The sequence below is a fragment of the Coregonus clupeaformis genome, unplaced genomic scaffold (assembly GCF_020615455.1).
Source record: "Coregonus clupeaformis isolate EN_2021a unplaced genomic scaffold, ASM2061545v1 scaf0018, whole genome shotgun sequence".
Taxonomy (NCBI): Eukaryota; Metazoa; Chordata; class Actinopteri; order Salmoniformes; family Salmonidae; genus Coregonus; species Coregonus clupeaformis.
This window is the reverse complement of record NW_025533473.1, coordinates 554,039-575,108: the sequence shown is the minus strand read 5'-3', so window position 1 is coordinate 575,108 and position 21,070 is coordinate 554,039. Positions and strand designations below refer to the sequence as shown.

Sequence of the window (21,070 nt, the reverse complement as noted above, 5' to 3'; positions counted from 1 at the left end):
AAGTATTCACACCCCTTGACTTTTTACACATTTTGTTGTGTTACAGCCTGTATTTAAAATGTATTTTGTGTCACTGGCCTACACACAATACTCCATAATGTAAAAGCGGAATTATGTTTTAATACATTTTTACAAATTAATAAAAAATGAAAAGCTGAAATGTCTTGAGTCAATAAGTATTCAACCCCTTTGTTATGGCAAGCCTAAATAAGTTCAGGAATAAATATTTGCTTAACAAATCACATAATGAGTTGCATGGACTCACTGTGTGCAATAATGTTTTTGTTTTGTTTTTCAATAATAGTGTTTAACATGATTTCTGAATGACTACCTCATCTCTGTACCCCACACATACAATTATCTGTATGGTCCCTCAGCCGGGCAGTGAATTTCAAACACAGATTCAACCACAAAGACCAGGGAGGTTTTCAAATGCCTCGCAAAGAAGAACACCTATTGGTAGATGGGTAAAAATGAAAATATAATAATAATAAGCCATTTAGCAGACACCTTTATCCAAAGCGACTTAGTCATGCGTGCATACATTTTTGTGTATGGGTGGTCCCAGGGATCGAACCCACTACCGTGGCGCTACAAGCGCCGTGCTCTACCAGCTGAGCTATAGAGGACCCCTAAAATATCCCTTTGAGCATGGTGAATTTATTAATTACACTTTGGCTGGTGTATCAATACACCCAGTCACAACAAAGATACAGGTGTCCTTCCTAACTCAGTTGCCGGAGAGGAAGGAAACTGCTCAGGGATTTCACCATAAGGCCAAAGTTGACTTTAAAGTTTAATGGCTGTGATAGGAGAAAACTGAGAATGAATCAACAACATTGTAGTTACTAAAAATACTAACCTAAAATGACAGAGTGAAAAGAAGGAAGCATGTACAGAATAAAAATATTCCAAAACGTTCATCATGTTTGCAAAAAAGACACTTAAGTAAAACTGCAAAACAATGTGCAAAAAAAGTAACTTTATATCCTGAATTTGAAGCGTTATGTTTGGGCCAAATCCAACACATCACTGAGTACCACTTTTCATATTTTCAAGCATGGAGGTGGCAGCATCATGTTATGGGTACGCTTGTCATCGGCAAGGACTAGGGATTTGTTTTGGGATAAAAAATAAACGGAATAGAGCTAAGCAAAGGCAAAGTCCTAGAGGAAAACCTGGTTCAGTCTGCTTTCCAACAGACACTGCGAGCCACATTTCACCTTTCAGCAGGTCAATAACCTAAAACACAAGGCCATATCTACACTGGAGTTGCTTACCAAGACAACATTGAAAGTTCCTGAGTGGCCTAGTTGCAGTTTTGACTTAAATCTGCTTGAAAATCTATGCAAGACTTGAAAATGGCTGTCTAGCAATGATCAACAACCAACTTGACAGAGATTGAAGAATTCTTAAAAAGAATGTGCAAATATTGTACAATCCACGTGTGCAATGCTCTTGGAGACTTAACCAGAAATGTAATCAATATATATTAGTGTTTTCTTTTTCATATTTTATGTTTTACAAATGTTAGAATTTTTCTTCTACTTTGGCATTAGAGTATTTTGTGTAGATCATTGCAAAAAAAAATCTAAATTAAATCCATTTGAATTCCACTTTGTAACACAACAAAATTTGGAAAAGGTCAAGGGGTGTGAATACTTTCTGAAGGCACAGTATTTATTACAGTGTTTTCGTTTTATTATCTTTGACATAGAAGAGGAGGCTTTCTCCTTCAGGAAACCTGCTGGAGAAATACTCAAAGAGCGCAATTGCCATAACCTGTAGGTAGGTAAGGCTGGGGTCTGAACGGATCGTTCAGAGCTTCTGCTCTTTTCAATAACCTGTAGGGAACACAATATATGGTCTATACTTTATACTAGCTACCAGCCAACAAAACCATAAGACTCAGGTGCCTTTGCTACAAAGGAAGAAGCAATGCGACCCAATACACATCCGACAAGTCTCGTGTATTTAAATCAACAGCGTTTAGCCTAAAGACAAATAGTTCAAATAGTATCTGACATCTTTCAAATAGTTTAGCTGTCCTTGAAAAATCTTTAAAATCCTTTATCTGTGCTTGACTGAGCTTGCCTGGCACAATGGAACCAATTTAGTAGTCTCAAAAGTGCACATGGCAGGCGCAAGCAAACACACATACAGTACCAGTAAAAAGTTTGGACACACCTACTCATTCCAGGTTTTTTCTTTATTTTTCTATTTTCTACATTGTAGAATAATAGTGAAGACATCAAAACTATGAAATAACACATATGGAATCATGTAGTAACCAAAAAAGTGTTAAACATATCAAAATATATGTTATATTTGAGATTCTTCAAAGTAGCCACCCTTTGCCTTGATGACAGCTTTGCACACTCTTGGCATTCTCTCAACCATCTTCATGAGGTAGTCACCTGGAATGCATTTCAATTAACAGGTGTGCCTTGTTAAATTTGTGGAATTTATTTCCTTCTTAATGCGTTTGACCCAATCAGTTGTGTTGTTACAAGGAAGGGGGGGTATACAGAAGATAGCCCTATTTGGTAAAAGACCAAGTCCATATTATGGCAAGAACAGCTCAAATAAGCAAAGAAAAACGGCAGTCCATCATTACTTTAAGACATGAAGGTCAGTCAATATGGACAATTTCAAGTGCAGTCGCAAAAACCATCAAGCGCCATGATGAAACTGGCTCTCATGAGGTCCGCCACAGGAAAGGAAGACCCAGAGTTACCTCTGGTGCAGAGGATAAGTTCATTAGAGTTACCAGCCTCAGAAATTGCCTCAGAATCTGGTTTGCGTTTAGTGGGACTATCATTTGTTTTTCAACAGGACAATGACCAAACATACCTCCAGGCTGTGTAAGGGCTATTTGACCAAGAAGGAGAGTGATGGAGTGCTGCATCAGATGACCTGGCCTCCACAATCACCCGACCTCAACCCAATTGAGATGGTTTGGAATGAGTCGGACCGCAGAGTGAAGGAAAAGCAGCCAACACGTGCTCAGCATACGTGGGTACTCCTTCAAGACTGTTGGAAAAGCATTCCAGGTGAAGCTGGTTGAGAGAATGCTAAGCGTGTGCAAACCTGTCATCAAGGCAAAGGGTGGCTACTTTGAAGAAACTAAAATCTAAAATACATTTTGATTTGTTTAACACTTTTTTGGTTACTACATGATTTCATATGTGTTATTTCATAGTTTTGACGTCTTCACTATTATTCTACAATGTAGAAAATAGTACAAATGTAAAACCCTTGAATGAGTAGGTGTGTCCAAACTTTTGAGTGGAACTACCTGGAGGAAACGGAGGATAACAACTACATAGAGCACAAAGAGAAAGAGCGGAACTAAACCAATGTTAAGTCCATTCTCCCATCCGGTTGAATGACTTTGAAAAGCCGGAGGGATTTAGCTGGCTAAACTATCTGAAAGATTTCAAATACTATTTTCACTATTTGTCTTTAGGCTACCGTTGACACCGTTGATTTAAATACATGAGAGTTGTATACACACATGACTGAAAGTCGCTTTGGATAAAAGCGTTTGCTAAATACCATAGATTATTATTTTATTATTATTATTAGCTGGCGATAGCCTTTGGCTTGGACCAAAGTAGAATCTACAGTCCAGTACTACATATGGTTCAGGCTCTCAGGCTCAGCCCTCGCCTCTACACGACACTTCCTCCAAAGGAATGCATGAATAGCCGCCCTCACAGCAGGTATTTGACTTGAAGAAAATGCCTGCAGTGCAAGAGTCGCTTGCTATAAAATAGTTTCTTACATTTTTACATTTTAGTCATTTAGCAGATGCTCTTATCCAGAGCAACTTACAGTTAGTGAGTACATACATTTTTCATACTGGCCCCCCGTGGGAATCGAACCCACAACCCTGGCGTTGCAAGCGCCATGCTCTACCAACTGAGCTACAGGAGGCCCTAAATAATAGCTATCAGAATCTGGTTTAAAGTCCTCCAGGGATTGAAAAGCGAGGAAGCCCTTCTCTTTGGTTCGGTTATGGTCTCAGACATCAAGCTAAAGCCGCCCGGAGGCATTACCAATATCACTTTAAGAGACGGTTTCCATGTACGCTGTAAAGTTATCTTTGAGAACGCTTTCCTGAGAGGTACGAACAGGAACAACATCTTGGTTACATCATACAGACGCCTGGGATCATAATTATCAGTTGAGGGGAAAAACAAGCAGAGAGAGAGAGAGAGAGAAGCAGTCTTGCCTCCTGTCAAACTTTCCAGATATGTTAGTCTAATAATGGCATTGTTCGTGGATATATCCTTAAGATTCCCACTGAAGAAATGCGTACTTGGGTCATTCCACGAAAAGAGTGCCTTTTGCGTCCCTTTGATATTTTAAGCAGAAATCGTCCACCAATATTGCATTTTAAAAGCCTGTTATATTAAATAAGGTGCACTTTAATATACACTGAGTGTACAAAACATTAAGAACCTCGTCTTTCCATGATATAGACTGACCAGGTGAATCCAGGTGAAAGCTATGATCCCTTATTGATGTCACTTTTTAAATACACTTAAATCAGTGTAGATGAAGGGGAGGAGACAGGTTAAAGCATTGAGACAATTGAGACATCGATTGTGTATGTGTACCATTCAGAGGGTGAATGGGCAACACAAAAAATGTAAGTGTCTTTGAACGGGGTATGGTAGTAGGTGCCAGGCGCACCGGTTTGTGTCAAGAACTGCAACACTGCTGGGTTTTTCACGCTCAAAAGTTTACCATGTGTATCAAGAATATATAATAATATAATATGCCATTTAGCAGACGCTTTTATCCAAAGCTACTTACAGTCATGCGTGCATACATAATTTTTTTGTGTATGGGTGGTCCCGGGGATCGAACCCACTACCTTGGCGTTACAAGCGCCGTGCTCTACCAGCTGAGCTACAGAGGACCACCACTCAGAATGGTCCACCACTCAAAGGACATCCAGCCAACTTGACACAACTGTGGGAAGCATTGGAGTCAACATGGGCCAGCATCTCTGTGGAACACTTACGACAGCTTTTAGAGTCCATGCCCTGACGAATTGAGGCTGTTAGGAGGACAAAAAGGAGGGGTGCAACTCAATATTTGGAAGGTGTTCTTAATGTTTTGTACACTCAGTGTACAGTATGAACTGTATGTTACAGAACTGTCCTTTTTTTCTAAAGATAACATTATATAGTTCGTCAGAAGTTCACGGAGTTAGAGAATCAACACTGATCATCTCAATGCACTTTAACACCCAGAATATAACAAGTCGCAAATCACCTAAATATATTTGTTTCTTCCTGAACAAACACACTAATGGATAAATACACTCTTCTCCCACTCCTACGGAGCACTGAAAGTATTCAACTCCCCGACCCCCCACTCACACACATCCACCCCTCTGCCAACCTCTAAACATTCCCTCCCGGAGGTGTGTGTGTGTGTGTGTGTGTGTGTGTGTGTGTGTGTGTGTGTGTGTGTGTGTGTGTGTGTGTGTGTGTGTGTGTGTGTGTGTCGGGGGCAATATTAAAGACAGCTGCTGGGACTGCTGGAAAGGCACTGACTATAGCAACACAGCCTCGACCTGCGGATCAGAGGAGGGGGAGAGGGAAAGAGGGAAGAAACAGAGGGAGAGAGGGAGCGAAGGTTGGAGGGAGGGGTGGCTCTCAGCATCTGCTGAAGCTCTACAGACCGCGATTGAGAGTGAAGGGGAAATCCCACATGCACAACGGGTGTGGGAGCAGAGTTTGGTGGGAGGAAAGCAGACTTTAGAACTCGTTGCTTAAGCTTCCAGATGATGACACGCAACAGACCGTGACTGTGAAGGGCAGCAGGAAAACGTCATTCTGATTTATCTTAAACAAACTCACACCAGTGACCATACAACATTTGCAACAGTTTGTTCTTCCGTCTGCAGTCGTGCATTGAAATATTCTGGGCTTTTTGTGGGGGGTTTAGAAGGAAATTCCATTAAAACTGTACAGAAAAAAACATGCAATGCATGATTCCATTGTAATCCCAAAAATATATATATATACAGTATATACACACACAGTGCCTTCGGAAAGTACCCCTTTACTTTTTCCACATTTTGTTACGTTACAGCCTTATTCTGAAATGGATTTACAAAAATGTTTCCCTCATCAATCTACACACAATACCCCATAATGACAAATATGAGACTCGAAATTGAGCTCAGGTGCATCCTGTTTCCATTGATCATCCTTGAGATGTTTCTACAACTTCATTGGAGTCCACCTGTGGTAAATTCAATTGATTGGATATGATTGGAAAGGCACACATGTCTATATAAGGTCCCATAGTTGACAGTGCATGTCAGAGCAAAAACCAAGACATGAGGTCAAAGGAATTGTCCGTAGAGCTCTGAGACAGGATTGTGTCAAGGCACAGATCTGGGGAAGTGTACCAAAAAATGTCTGCAGCAATGAAGGTCCCCAAGAACACAGTGGCCTCCATCATTCTTAAATGGAAGAAGTTTGGAACCACCAAGACTCTTCCTAGAGCTGGCTGCCCGGCCAAACTGAGCAATCTGGGGAGAAGGGCCTTGGTCAGGGAGGTGACCAAGAACCCGATGGTCACTGACAGAGCTCTAGAGTTCCTCTATGGAGATGGGAGAACATTCCAGAAGGACAATCATCTCTGCATCACTCCACCAATCAGGCTTTTATGGTAGCGTGGCCAGACGGAAGCCACTCCTCAGTAAAATACACATGACAGCCCGCTTGGAGACTCTCTGGCCATGAGAAACAAGATTCTCTGGTCTGATGAAATCAAGATTGAACTCTTTGGCCTGAATGCCAAGAGTCACATCTGGAGGAAACCTGGCACCATTCTTACGGTGAAGCATGGTCGTGGCAGCATCATGCTGTGGAGATGTTTTTCAGCGGCAGGGACTGGGAGACTAGTCAGGATCGAGGGAAAGATGAACAGAGCAAAGTACAGAGAGATCCTTGATGAAAACCTGCTCCAGAGCTCTCAGGACCTCAGACTGGGGCAAAGGTTCACCTTACAACAGAACAACAACCCTGAGCACACAGCCAAGACAATGCAGGATTGGCTTCGGGACAAGTCTCTGAATGTTCTTGAGTGGCCCAGCCAGACACCAGACTTGAACCCGATCGAACATCTCTGGATAGACCTGAAAATAGCTGTGCAGCGACGCTCCCCATCCTACCTGACAGAGCTTGAGAGGATTTGCAAAGAATAATGTGAGAAACTCCCCAAATACAGGTGTGTCAAGCTTGTAGCAACATACCCAAGAAGGTGCTTCAACAAAGTACTGAGTAAAGGGTCTGAATACTTATGTAAATGTAATATTTCCTTATATATATATATATATATATATATATATATATATGCAAAAATGTCTAAAAACCTGTTTTTGCTTTGTCTTTATGGGGTATTGTGTGTAGATTGATGAGGGGGGAAAAAACAATTTAATCAATTTTAGACTAAGGCTGTAACGTAACAAAATGTGGAAAAAGTCAAGGGGTCTGAATACTTTCCGAATGCACTGTATATAACAGCTTCTGCTAAATGACTATAATGTAAATGTAAAATGAACAGTAAGACTTGATGAAAAAACGTGATCAATGTGATTGTTCCCTTCCGCAATTCCATTTAAGTACAATGTAGCTCTGATTGCTTCTAGCCCTTGGGGTCGTTCTGCAATTAGTGGGTGGTATATTATCTGGCAATCTAGTTGGAAGGGGTTCAAGTAGCACTGGGAATATTACTAAACTACATTTTGACTCTAATTGTAAACATTTTTTATCTGAGCCAGACAGGATGTTGGGAGGGGTGGAAGATGTTCTGGACACTTAAAAGCAGCCTTTTTTTCAGGAAACGTGTGGTTTGTATGGAAGATGTTGTTTTAGTGAATTTTATGTCAACAAAAGGAAAAGAGATAGATGTGGTGAGAATTGAGAACAACAACAAGCGTGTTGGAATCTCTTGGTTTGCAAAAGGGGATATTTGCAAAGCACACCTCTATGTCAAAAGAAGAAAAATCTGTCTGAGCAGTTGAATGGTCCCAAAAGACAGAATGTTAACTGACTTAGCTATGTAATTGATTACCAAAAAAGCTTGATATGCAGAGACAAATTCCCTACTAATATCCCTAAACAATGACAAACAATGCACAAAAAAAATCTGATTTAGGGTAGAGAAAAATAATCTTAAATCGAATCAAGTCAAGTCAATATGGTAAGCATCAGGATTGGCTATCAGTTGGAGTTGAGTTCGCATAGAGCATGAAACACACCGAGAATCTCACTGCCTATAGACTGCCGATAGGTACTTATCAAAGTGGGAGGACATTCCTTCTCTTGCTTGAACAAAAGCGGTACCTGCTGCGTGCTAACCCGGTAGCGATGAAGCAATGCTTGTCAGTGGCCAACAACTTGACTTCAAGCCAATCAGAGCGCACAAACCCCCACGTGGGTAGCCAACAAAAAAAATGGAAAAAATATTTTCTCCTTACATCCACGAATGAGACAGTCACACTTCATATGCAATGTAGGCTATGGGATGGTAGCTAGCTAAGTGCATATATGCAATGCACACAACACTAAATACTTCCTCCAAGCTAGCTAACCACTGTAGCTAGTATTGACATTATAATAAAATCACAATGGATTAGCTAGTTTCCATGAAACAGCTGCCTGTGTTAGCCGCCGAGTTAGTGCAGTGTCCTTAGCTAGCTAGCTATGTTGTGCTAGCTAGCAAATATGCTAACGTTAGCTAGGTAGCTGAACATTTTGCCATGGGCTGTTACTGGCAGTATGGGATTATGGAGAGTAAATTAAATAGTTTCTTCATCATCTTGCTAGGTACTGTAGTTATCTAGCTGTGGCCATCTGGCTAGTATTTAGTTTAGTTTATTAGGATCCCCATTAGCTACTGCACATTCAGCAGCTACTCTTCCTGGGGTCCACATAAAATGTACAAATACATGACAAAGTATAGAACAGTAATAAACAAGAACAACATACAGTAGTATCAACAAGGGCTTTCTACAAAATAGCAACATTAGCACAGATAGCTTCGAATCTAGGCCATAAGCAATACACACGGATATGCATTGCCAAACAATGCTACTGCCACCGTCTGGTTTGGAGTATTTTAACAAGGCTGAGTGGCTGACGACTTCCAAGGTCTTTGCTGTGTGAACACGAAAGAGATTGACTGCCGACACTCTGTTCAGAGGTGCTAAGTACTGTCGGCAGGCAAACGTTTGACAATCATACCGGTGTGTCTGAGCTTTAAGGTCACTCTGGAGCCTCTTTGGAGATAAGTCACACAATAGGCCTGCTGTGTGGCGACCTCATCATTTCTCTGTGCCGTCTCTGTCTTTTGATCCAACAAAAGGTGGGTCACATCACAGACAAAGCTGCTTTCTAATGGGGCACGGGGATGAGCTTGCCTGGGCCTTCTGGGGTTAATGTTTTGTCAATCTACAAGAATGGGGATAAGTGCTTTTTAATGAACAGACTAGTTATTGTTAGGGTTAATTAACCCTTATACTGCACCGTCTGGGGTCCATAGCTAAAGGGGGAATTAATTTATAATGCAGTAGATACATCATACACAGATGTAGGTGAGAGCGAGAGAGAGAGAGAGAGAGAGAGAGAGAGAGAGAGAGAGAGAGAGAGAGAGAGAGAGAGAGAGATTTAGAGACAACAGGGGTGACAATTGTCAATGTGACATCTTGGGCAACTTTCAGGTGCTTGGGATGATCTGAAACATTCTAAACTAAATACATATGTGGATCAATGAATGTATCATTCTCTATCAACCATCATCACATGATTTGTTGGTATGTGATATTCTACAGTATAAGGAGGTACAGAGCCAAGCCAGTGTTTATGAAGGTGGGCATTGATAGCCTTATCAGTCACATAATGAATTTATTGACATTCCAAACCCTCCTAGCAACATTCCACATAGCCTTTCATCACCCCAAATCATGGGATTTGAGCAATTTATGCTAATTTGATTATCATCAAACAGTACTTTCATTTGTGAACAGATTTTGAATTATGTGATAAGTGGCATATGCATGAGGTGGTAAACTAATTGAGAACATAGGATGTAATTGTTTTGTTAGCTACCTTTCATGGATAAAATAGCCTATCACAATGCATGCATAGGAAGGGGTTCTCAACAGTCAACATGCATGTGAATATCATAATTGATGGATGTGCATGTTTGCCATTGATATATTTGGCAGCTATTCTCGTGCATAATTAAGATACTATTTGCGCATGTGCATAAAACATAATTACTCACATAAACAGTGTCATATGCGCCATCGAAGAAGAACATTGACTGGTCCAAAATAAGTTTTTGAGTTTGGTCGGTACCCTGCTCCAACAGTTGGTCTCCAGCTTGCTCTCCGTAATCAAACATGTCGCGTTTGCTCAAACTGTTCACTGATAACGCAATGGCAAAAAGAGTTGCCCATTCTAACCAAAGTCGTTGATGAAGATCCATGTTTAAATACGTCTATGCCCAGAACTGTTATTAGTTTTGACCTATAGGCTTGGCTACCCAGTTTGCCAAAGCGGTTCCGATGCGGTGCACACCTCAGGTAGCACAATAGCGGAATGAATCGGCGTTAGCAAAAGCCCATATAAAGGGTGGGTGGAGTTGGAGGCGGAGAAATATGCATGAAACACTTACGCGGGGTTGCCTGCCTCAAATGCCGCTTTCCAGTCTTTACAATCGTGCATCTGTCCCGACGGTTTAACCTTCTCGCTTCTAGATATGCTAGATAAATTAAACATGAAACATTTTATTTAAGTGCCTTTGCCTTTACTCGCAGTCTTTCACCAAACAAACTGAACCTTGTTCTTTCATGAATTGATAACAACATATTTAAGCAATTTATGAGTGATGATTTTGGGTGCAGAATTGCAGATCATTCTATATAAGAAATCATTCTGTAATGTTTGTCCAACAACATTCTGGTGGTTAAAAAGTTTGAAATGTATAATTAACCAAGCTACAGCAACTAACGTTACAGCGGCAGGTAGCGTAGAGGTTAAGAGCATTGGGCCGAAATATTGCTGGTTCGAAATCCCGAGCCGACTATAATAATAATAATATGCCATTTAGCAGACGCTTTTATCCAAAGCGACTTACAGTCATGCGTGCATACATTTTTGTGTATGGGTGGTCCCGGGGATCGAACCCACTACCTTGGCGTTACAAGCGCCGTGTTCTACCAGCTGAGCTACAGAGGACCACTAGGTGAAATATCTGTCGATGAGCCCTTGAGCAAGGCACTTAACCCTAATTGCTCCTGTAAGTCGCTCTGGATAAGAGATTCTGCTGAATGTTAAAATGTAAACAACAACGCTGTTGAGTAGAGCTTCATGCAAATATATTTAGCTGCTGAAAAGTGTTGCCTTTGTTCAACTTCAACCCACATTTTGTTCCAAGTTAAGTAACAGATTGTAAACAATTGCAAACGATTGCAAAATAACTATATAATATGTGTGCAACATAGAGTAGTGTTGCAATGGTAGGTCGCCATTTTCTTTTTCCAAACCAGATTAACTAGTTTAGCAAATTAATAACAAGGGAGAGAATAAAAATATAAACTACTTGAAACATAGCCAATTGCTTGTAGTTGCCTTCTTTTTTAACTTTATTTTTCATTTGAAGACACTGCCACCTGCTGACTTGTGTCTGAAATGTGATGTCAAAGAGAATTTAACAATCCATTTTTAATGGATGAGGAGGATTTCATAATCTCTTTTTTTGTGTGATATATTTGCTTTTTGATTTAAATGAAAGCTACATTTACCTGTTTTACAAATGTAGTCACTACATTCAGAGGTAGTATTGTACAACCCTATTGCTATCAGGGCCTGGTCAGTTTGATGTACAGTGCTCCTAGTCTTTACTGACAGACGTTAACTTTAACTCAAATGTAAATGGTGAATAAAAACAATTCACTGACTGATTGTTTGCTAATTAAAATATGTAATAAAATATTTATGATGCAGCAATCATCAAGACGCATTCTTGTGTGTGTGTGTGTGTGTGTGTGTGTGTGTGTGTGTGTGCCTTTGTATACGTGTGCCAGGGTTGGAGTCAATTCCTTTAAAATTCTCTCAATTTAGGAAGTAAACTGACTTTCTACTTCCCGTTCCAATATTCCTCAATGCCTCCCTTTGAGAATTTGTTTTAATGGCAACTGGGATTTCAGCTTACTTTCTGATTTGACTTTGGCCTTGCACCGGTCAGCAGCTCTGACTTTGGAGCCAAGAGATTGGGTCTGTAGTCAGGCTGTTGGAGAACAAAAACTTGACCTGTAGGCCACTGTCACTATGAAAACTGGGGTTCTCCTCAGAGTTGAATCCTATGTACCGCAGTGCAGCTCTCTAGGCCCTCTACTCTTTTCTATTTTTACCAATGACTTGCCACTGGCATTAAACAAAGCATGTGTGTCCATGTATTCTGATGATTCAACCATATACAGTACCAGTCAAAAGTTTGGACACACCTACTCATTCAAGGGTTTTTCTTTATTTTTACTATTTTTTACAATGTAGAATAATAGTGAAAACATCAAAACTATGACACAACACATGTGGAATCATATAGTAACCAAAAAAGTGTTAAACAAATCAAATTTTATTTTATATTTGAGATTCTTCAAATAGCCACCATTTGCCTTGATGACAGCTTTGCACACTATTGGCATTCTCTCAACCAGCTTAATTAGGTAGTCACCTGTAATGCATTTCAATTAACAGGTGTGCCTTGTTAAAAGTTAATTTGTGGAATTTCTTTCCTTCTTAATGCGTTTGAGCCAATCAATTGTGTTGTGTTGTCCCCCCCTTTACTCCAACCCCCCCAAAAAAAAAAAAGTTTGTAAAGTGGTTATCCCACTGGCTATAAGGTGAATGCACCTATTTGTAAGTCGCTCTGGATAAGAGCGTCTGCTAAATGACGTAAATGTAAATGTAAATGTTGTGACAAGGAAGGGGGGGTATACAGAAGATAGCCCTATTAGGTAAAAGACCAAGTCCATATTATGGCAAGAACAGCTCAAATAAGCAAAGAGAAACTACAGTCCATCATTACTTTAAGACATGAAGGTCAGTCAATCCGGAAAATTTCAAGAACTTTGAAAGTTTCTTCAAGTGCAGTCGCAAAAACGATCAAGCGTTATGATGAAACTGGCTCTCATGAGGTCCACCACAGGAATGGAAGACCCAGCGTTACCTCTGCTGCAGAGGATACGTTCATTAGAGTTACCAGCCTCAGAAATTGCAGCCCAAATAAATGCTTCACAGAGTTCTAGTCACAGACACATCTCAACATCAACTGTTCAGAGGGGACTGTGTGAATCAGGCCTTAATGGTCGAAATGCTGCAAAGAAACCACTACTAGAGGACACTAATAATAAGAAGAGACCTGGCTTGGGCCAAGAAACACGAGCAATGGACATTAGACAGGTGGAAATTTGTCCTTTGGTCTGGAGTCCAAATTGGAGATTTTAGGTTCCAACCGCCGTGTCTTTGTGAGACGTGGTGTGGGTGAACGGATGATCTCCGCATGTGTATGAAAAAATATATAAATAATGTATGCACTCACTAATTGTAAGTCGCTCTGGATAAGAGCGTCTGCTAAATGACTAAAATGTAAAATGTAAAAATGTGTAGTTCCCACCGTAAAGCATGGAGGAGGAGGTGTTATGGTGTGGGGGTGCTTTGCTGGTGACACTGTCTCTGATTTATTTAGAATTCAAGGCACACTTAACCAGTATGGATAACACAACATTCTGCAGCGTTATGCCATCCCATCTGGTTTGGGCTTAGTGGGACTATCGTTTGTTTTTCAACAGGACAATGACCCAACACTCCTCCAGGCTGTGTAAGGGCTATTTTACAAAGAAGGAGAGTGATGGAGTGCTGCATCAGATGACCTGGCCTCCACAATCCCCCAACCTCAACCCAATTGAGATGGTTTGGGATGAGTCGGATGGCAAAGTGAAGGAAAGGCAGCCAACAAGTGCTAAGCATATGTGGGAACTCCTTCAAGACTGTTGGAAAAGCATTCCAGGTGAAGCTGGTTGAGAGAATGCCAAGAGTGTGCAAAGCTGTCATCAAGGCAAAGGGTGGCTATATGAAGAATCTCAGATATAAAATATATTTGGATTAGTTTAACACTTTTCTGGTTACTACATGATTCCCTATGTGTTATTTCATAGTTTTGATGTCTTCACTATTATTCTACAATGTAGAAAATAGTAAAAATTAAGAAAAGCCCTTGAATGTGTAGGTGTGTCCAAACTTTTGACTGGTACTGTACGTATCAGCAACCACAGCTAATGAAGTCACTGAACCCTTAACGAGTTGCAGTCTGTTTTGGAATGGGTGGCCAGTAGTAAACTGATCCTGAACATCTCTAAAACTAACAGCATTGTATTTGGTACAAATTATTCCTTAAGTTCAAGACCTCAGCTGAATCTGGTAATGAATTGTGTGGCTGTTGAACAAGTTGAGGAGATTAAATTAATTGGTGTTACCTTAGATTGTAAACAGTCATGGTTAAAACAAAACATATAGATTCAATGGTTGTAAAAATGGAGAGAGGTCTGTCCGTAATAAAGAGATGCTCTGCTTTTTTGACACCACACTCCACAAAGCAAGTCCTGCAGGCTCTACTTTTATCTTATCTTAATTATTGTCCAGTCATATGGTCAAGTGCTGCAAAGAAAGAGTGGCACGTCTTGCTCTTCATTGTAATCAGGGGGCTAATATTAAGGTGAGGAAAGACTGACTGCGTCACATCTTGTTTTTATAAGAAACATTAATGTGTTGGAAATTCCAAATTGTTTGCATAGTCAACTTACACACAGCACTGACACACACACTTAACCCACCAGACATGCCATGTCATGTCTTTTCACAGTCCCCAGGTCCAGAACAAATTCAAGGAAATGTATAGTTTTATACAGAACCATGAGTGCATGGAACTCCCTTCCATCTTATATGTCAAAAAAATAGTATTAAGTCCTGAATCAAGGCTGTAAACCTACTAGTCTCCCATAGGCAGACAGGTTACCTCCCACATTAACTGTTGCCCTAGATCTGGGATTTCCCGAAACTAGGCTTACTGTAAACTTAGAGTCAGCAAATATCCCTCTGATAAACCTCTGCTGCCTAGTGTTCAAAACAAAGTCCACAATTTGTGTGGGTGACAACCGGCATCTTTAAATCAGCCAGCTTTAAATCGTTAAGTAGCCTAGCATACAGCATACACATTTCCTGAAGCCCAGTCGCCATGCTAGGGTCGGTGGTGTTGTTGTGGCTCTTTATCCTCCTTCTATTCTTCTTCATCAGGGTCCGCCGACCTAAAAACTTCCCACCAGGACCCCATCCCCTGCCCATCCTCGGCAATCTGCTACAGCTGGATCCTGTCAACCCCCTCAAAGACCTGGAAAGGGTAAAGTGGGCTATACGTTGTAGGCTAGGGTTACATACTGACTAGACCAGGCGCCGTCGCACGCATGTTGATTTTGTACACCCACACCAGACACAATCAGGACACACAGGTTGAAATATCAAAACCAACTCTGAACCAACTATATTAATTTGGGGACAGGTTGAAAAGTATTAAACATTTATGGCAATTTAGCTAGCTAGCTTGCTGTTGATAGCTAATTTGTCCTGGGATATAAACATTGGGTTGTTATTTTACCTGAAATGCACATGGTCCTCTACCTTGACAATAAAGCCACTGATAAAAGGGTAAACAGAGTTCGTTTCTAGTAATCTCTCCTCCTTCAGGCTTCTTCCTCTTCTTTGGATTTTATATGGCGGTTGGCAACCAACTTTAATGTGTTTACGCTTTTCGACCTGGTGTAGGTAGACAAAATCAACATGCGCACGCAGACGCACCTGCGCCCTGGTCTAGACAGCATGCAAGACCTACTCTCGCTCGACCTACTCTCGAGACCTGCTACGATAACCCTGCTGGAAATCACCTTTTTTTGGTGACGCTAATATTTTGGATAAAGCTTTCTACAAGCAACCCGTAATATAAGTCAACGGATTCCTATTATTCTGTATAGTAAATCCGAGACACTCCATTTAGTATGTATGATATGTTACGTTTCGTATGGTATGTATTATGGATGTCCATCACCCATTTCTTATGATATGTTACGAATTACAATTTGTATTATATGTCACGAATTTGCAAAATGTACAATATGTATTGAATTTGCCGCGCCCTCCCTGCGCGCACACACCACGTCTATTTCTATGGGCACAAGCACTGGTCATGACACAAACTGTTCACACCCTCTTGTTGGTGGAGAGAATTTTGCAGGTTTAAAGCTATTTTTCTTGCAATTCAATAAATTTTGCCATGGCTAATGTGTATTCATGTGATATTTGAGTGACAAAAAAATTACAACAACATCTATGGGTTAAAAACCTAAATAAAAAATGGTAGCTGACATGGGCTAGTTGATCTGATTTCTGACAAGTTATAAATAGCTCTCTAAGGTATGCAATGACTAACATGACAAGAGGAACTGATGATGCACTACCCAATTTCGAAATTGCACTACTATTACAACCTTCAAGAGTAAGTTTAAAGCCGGAGAGTTCATTAAAAAAATAATTGGGGAACCACTGCCTTAAGTAACCATCTGTCTCATGTAACCATACCAAAGGTAACATATCATACTAATTTGAGTGTCTCGGATCTACATTTACTATGTTACGTCTAGTCTATGAGACCAGGCTGACTGTATGGGTATTAAGTGTGATGTAGGCTAAAGTTCTAGGACAATGAGCAGCAATAGTGGAATCAGTGGTTCGCCTTCAAAATAAAGGTCTCGCATTGAAACTGATGCAAACGGATACAAAGAGTGGAATCATGCTACAATTGGACTAGAAAATTCTCAAAAAGGTTGTAATGTCATAACACAATTTCAACAAAACACAATGTTTTATTAATTTGACAATAAACAGAAATAATGATATAATTTAGTGTAAAGTTTTGAAAGAATGAGTGAAAATTGTGGATAAGAACCACGCTTTCCATTATTTCTAAACCGACATTTTTTATGGGATTTATAAACAAGGAAAAAATATTTAATTTTAAAAAAGGGAAACACTTTATTATCCTGGGTAGAAATTGTGTAATTACACACTAACAACACTGTGTAGATATGTTGTGAATAAGGTTGAGCTTTTTTGTTATTACACATAAGAATGGAAACCAGGGACACTGAGACTCAATGTTTAATATCAGAGTGCTACGCAACTTGTAAAGGGACAAAATAATAGTAGTCAGCCAAGAGTTACTCCTGTAACCACTCTAAAACTCAAGACTGAAAGCTTATCCATCAACCCTTGCGTTTTCTCCCAAGTGCCTGAATAACATTTCAAAATAAAATTCCCACATTATATTCTCACAATAAATATTTACTGTCTCTCTCCTTCTGTGCTTCAGCTGAAGAGGCGCTATGGTAATGTGTTCAGTATATACATCGGCTCACGGCCTGCAGTGGTTCTGAATGGCCTAGAGGTGGTTCATGAGGCACTGGTGACACACGCAGCGGAATATGCTGGACGACCAACCCATCTTCTGATCAGCCACCTCTTCGAAGGCAAAGGTAGTAGGTTCTTGACCCCTTTTATAATATGTGGTATAATAATGGGTACTGTGTGTGTGCCAGTCGGCGGTATCTGAGCCCTGGTCTCCCACGGGAGAAACCAACATCTTAAGAATTAGCCCAATAGGAAATCCCCCCTTGGGCTGAGGGTGACACAATAGCAGGCATGAGACCGTGAGCCCAACCCATGTCCGCTCCGTGTGTGTTTGTATGTGTGTGTGCCGATCAGGGATCGTCATGGCCAATTATGGCTCCAGCTGGAGGGACCACCGGCGCTTTGCTCTGACCACGCTGAGGAACTTTGGCCTTGGCAAACACTCCATGGAAGAGCGCATCCTAGAGGAGGTGTCCCACATTTGCACTGAGCTGGAGAGCAGTGCTGGTACAGTCCCACACACACAACGTCCTAGTAATCATAGTCATCAACGTACATATTCATGTCATTATCGGCACTTAGTATTCACCCCAAAGATCCTCCAATACTGTATCAAATAATTACACTATTAACTATTAGTTGTAATAAACTTCCAAAACCACACATACTTGTCAGAAATAAGATACTCTCAGTAATACTCCCAGTATGACAATATTTACTATACTGTTTTAATATTAGGTATAAAGACTGTGGGGGTTGTTACTTTATCTATCCTGTCAGTTTGTTCAATTCAGTAGCTCTGTGATCGTCGTTCTTACCTTGTCTGTGTGTATTGCCTTGTGCTGTGATTGGTAGGTGGTTCGATGGACCCTCAGCACCTGTTCCATCTGGCTGCGTCTAACATCATCTGCTCCCTGATTTTCGGAGAGAGGTTTGAATACGACGACCCGGTCATCCTCACCCTCATCCAGAGGTTAGGGGAGTTGACCAAGGAAGCTCTCGGACTTTGGGCCATGGTACAGTCTAAGCCCTGTGCCACTCCATGCTTACTAAAAAAGGGTTCCAAAAGGGTTCTTTGGCTGTCCCCAGGTAGAACCCTTTTGGGTTCTAGGTAGAACCCTCTGGGGAAAGGGTTCTACACTGAACCCAAAAGTGTTCTTCAAAAGTGTTCTTCAAAGTGTTCTCCCATGGGGACAGCCAAAGAATCCTTTTAGGTACCAGATGGAACCTTTTTTTATAAGAGTGTACATGATCCTCACTGACCTCTCTGTGCTAGACATGACACACTGATCCACATTCCCCTCTGTTTTACATCCATTTCCTCCAATCTATCTTTTGTAGCTCTATGAAATCATACCGGTCTTGAGGCCCCTCCCTTTGCCCTTCAGGAACGTTTTCCACAAATTTAATCAAATGAAAGAACATATCAAGAAGGTTGTGACCAAGCACAAAAGTTCAAGGGTCGCAGGAGAGCCCAGAGACCTCCTTGACTGCTACCTGGACCAGATTGACAAGGTAGGAGAAGGTCATGAGCCTATCTCCTGTTTCTGTAGCATTAAGCAGCTTGATGTACAAGTACACCCCTGGATAGGACACTAGTCTGTTGCAGGGCTTTACCCTGAATCCATCTGCCAATCAGAGAGGCATCGGATCCCATTTTTAGAGTCTTTGGTATGACTTCCGTAAACAGGGCAAACATTTTCATTGGGCTGGTGGAAGAGGAGGAAGTACTTTACAGGATGGCGCAGGGTGGAATGCAGAATTTAATTCAGAGGCCTTTGGTGTGTGTGTGTGTGTGTCTGCGTGCATGTGTGTGTGTGTGTTTGCGTCCATGTGTGTGTGTGTGTGTGTGTGTCTGCGTGCATGTGTCTGTTTCAGACAGCTGATGGAGACTCCACATTTAATGACACTCAGATGGTGTCTCTACTACTTGATCTGTTCCTTGCTGGGACAGACACGACTTCCAACACCCTCCGCTCTGCCATGCTACACCTGATGACCAACCAACATGTACAGGGTGAGGAAATATACACACACTGGCATACATTTAATTCAATTTGATGGCGCTTGTAGACAATGTGTCCGCATTCACGGTAAACACTGCATATGTCGGCTCAATAGGACATTTGCTTTGAATATCAAACGATCTACAAACCTTTATTGGATTGAATCCCAGCCAAAGAGTGTATGTTTGTCCCAGATCACTGTCACCGAGAGATCACCGATGTTCTTGAGGGACGTGCAGACGCTTCGTTTGAGGACAGACATGCCATGCCGTATGTTCAAGCCACGATCCACGAGGCACAGCGCATGAGTGACACCATTCCTCTTAGCGTGTTCCATACTACCTGCAGCGACACGCAACTACATAGCTACCAGCTTCCCCAGGTGAGCATTACCATGACGACTGATATGCTGCCTGTTGGTGACCTTTGAACTATAAAGATCTCCTGGGCTAGAGTGGTCATTATGGGTGCTGTCTCAGTCTTTAGTGTACCTCTCCACCTCTCCTTCTCACCCTTAATCCCTCTCTCCCTCGTCTGTTCCAGGGCACGATGGTGATTCCTAACCTGTCTTCGGTGCTGCATGAAGAGGGCCAGTGGAAATTCCCTCACGAGTTCAACCCTGAGAACTTCCTCAACGAGGTCGGAGAGTTTGTGAAACCAGAAGCCTTTCTGCCATTCTCAGCAGGTGCCTTTTTGCAAAAGCATCAATATCTGAGGCTTATCAATGATACTATGTTGTACAGCGACAGGAGAATATGTTGACATAAAATACCTGGCTGCATGCACATGAAGGTATGAGTGAAATGTTGTTCTCATTGATAACCGTGTGTGTGTTTCCCAGGACCTCGTGTGTGTCTGGGGGAGGGGTTAGCGCGAATGGAGCTCTTCCTGGTTCTAGTGACATTGCTTCGGCGTTTCCGATTCGTCTGGCCTGAGGATGGAGGTGTCCCAGATTTCAGCCTCATCTTTGGTGGGACACAGTCTCAAAAGCCCTACCGCCTGGGAGTGCGCCTGAGGAGCAGTGAGAGAGGGTGAACTACCTACAGTCTCCACGAGAGCACTAGTTCTGTCAGACAGCTAGAGATCTTATTCTGTAATAATTCACCTTCATCTCAGTAAGTCATCAGATGACAAGTAGTTTTTCAACAATGTGTAACCCACCATTAATTGCCTTATAATCTGTGTCAGCTTCTGTAAGGATCAGATATTGGAATGCTCATTCACAAACTAGATCATTCAGTATGCTTGCATGTATTTTGTAATACATGTTACTGACAACTAATTGTATTTTCTTTTCAAGTGTTTGTAAGTAAAATAACAATTACTAAAAACGTGATTTTGATTCAAAATGTGGACCTCTGATTTTATGCCCTCCCATTCCCTTACCTGCATCTATAACTCTTATGTTTGAGGTCAAAACTCCTGCACCAAACAAAAAATGTAGATTAAGCTCTATATGAGCTGCAATGCTTAGCCTACTCACAAAAGTACTGCAGAAGCTATCTGCCT

The 21,070-nt window shown here is 41.3% G+C and overlaps 2 protein-coding genes across 2 annotated transcripts in view; one reads left to right on the top strand and one right to left on the bottom strand.

Annotated features, from left to right (window-relative positions):
• LOC121572672 (nidogen-1-like) overlaps positions 1–10,622 on the bottom strand; it is a 50,516-nt gene extending 39,894 nt beyond the window's left edge. Inside the window, exon 1 of the mRNA XM_045212505.1 lies at positions 10,321–10,622. Coding sequence (XP_045068440.1) covers positions 10,321–10,524 — 204 coding nt within the window. The 5' untranslated portion in view covers positions 10,525–10,622. The remainder of the gene's footprint in view (positions 1–10,320) is intronic.
• Positions 10,623–15,154: 4,532 nt separating this feature from the next.
• On the top strand, positions 15,155–20,903 carry LOC121572397 (vitamin D(3) 25-hydroxylase-like). Its single transcript, XM_045212528.1, has 9 exons — positions 15,155–15,495; positions 17,518–17,680; positions 17,910–18,062; positions 18,411–18,571; positions 18,897–19,070; positions 19,434–19,572; positions 19,756–19,943; positions 20,105–20,246; positions 20,403–20,903. Exons 1-9 carry the CDS (start codon positions 15,334–15,336, stop codon positions 20,594–20,596), a joined length of 1,476 nt encoding a protein of 491 aa, XP_045068463.1. The 5' UTR covers positions 15,155–15,333; the 3' UTR covers positions 20,597–20,903.
• The last annotated feature ends 167 nt before the right edge of the window (positions 20,904–21,070 follow it).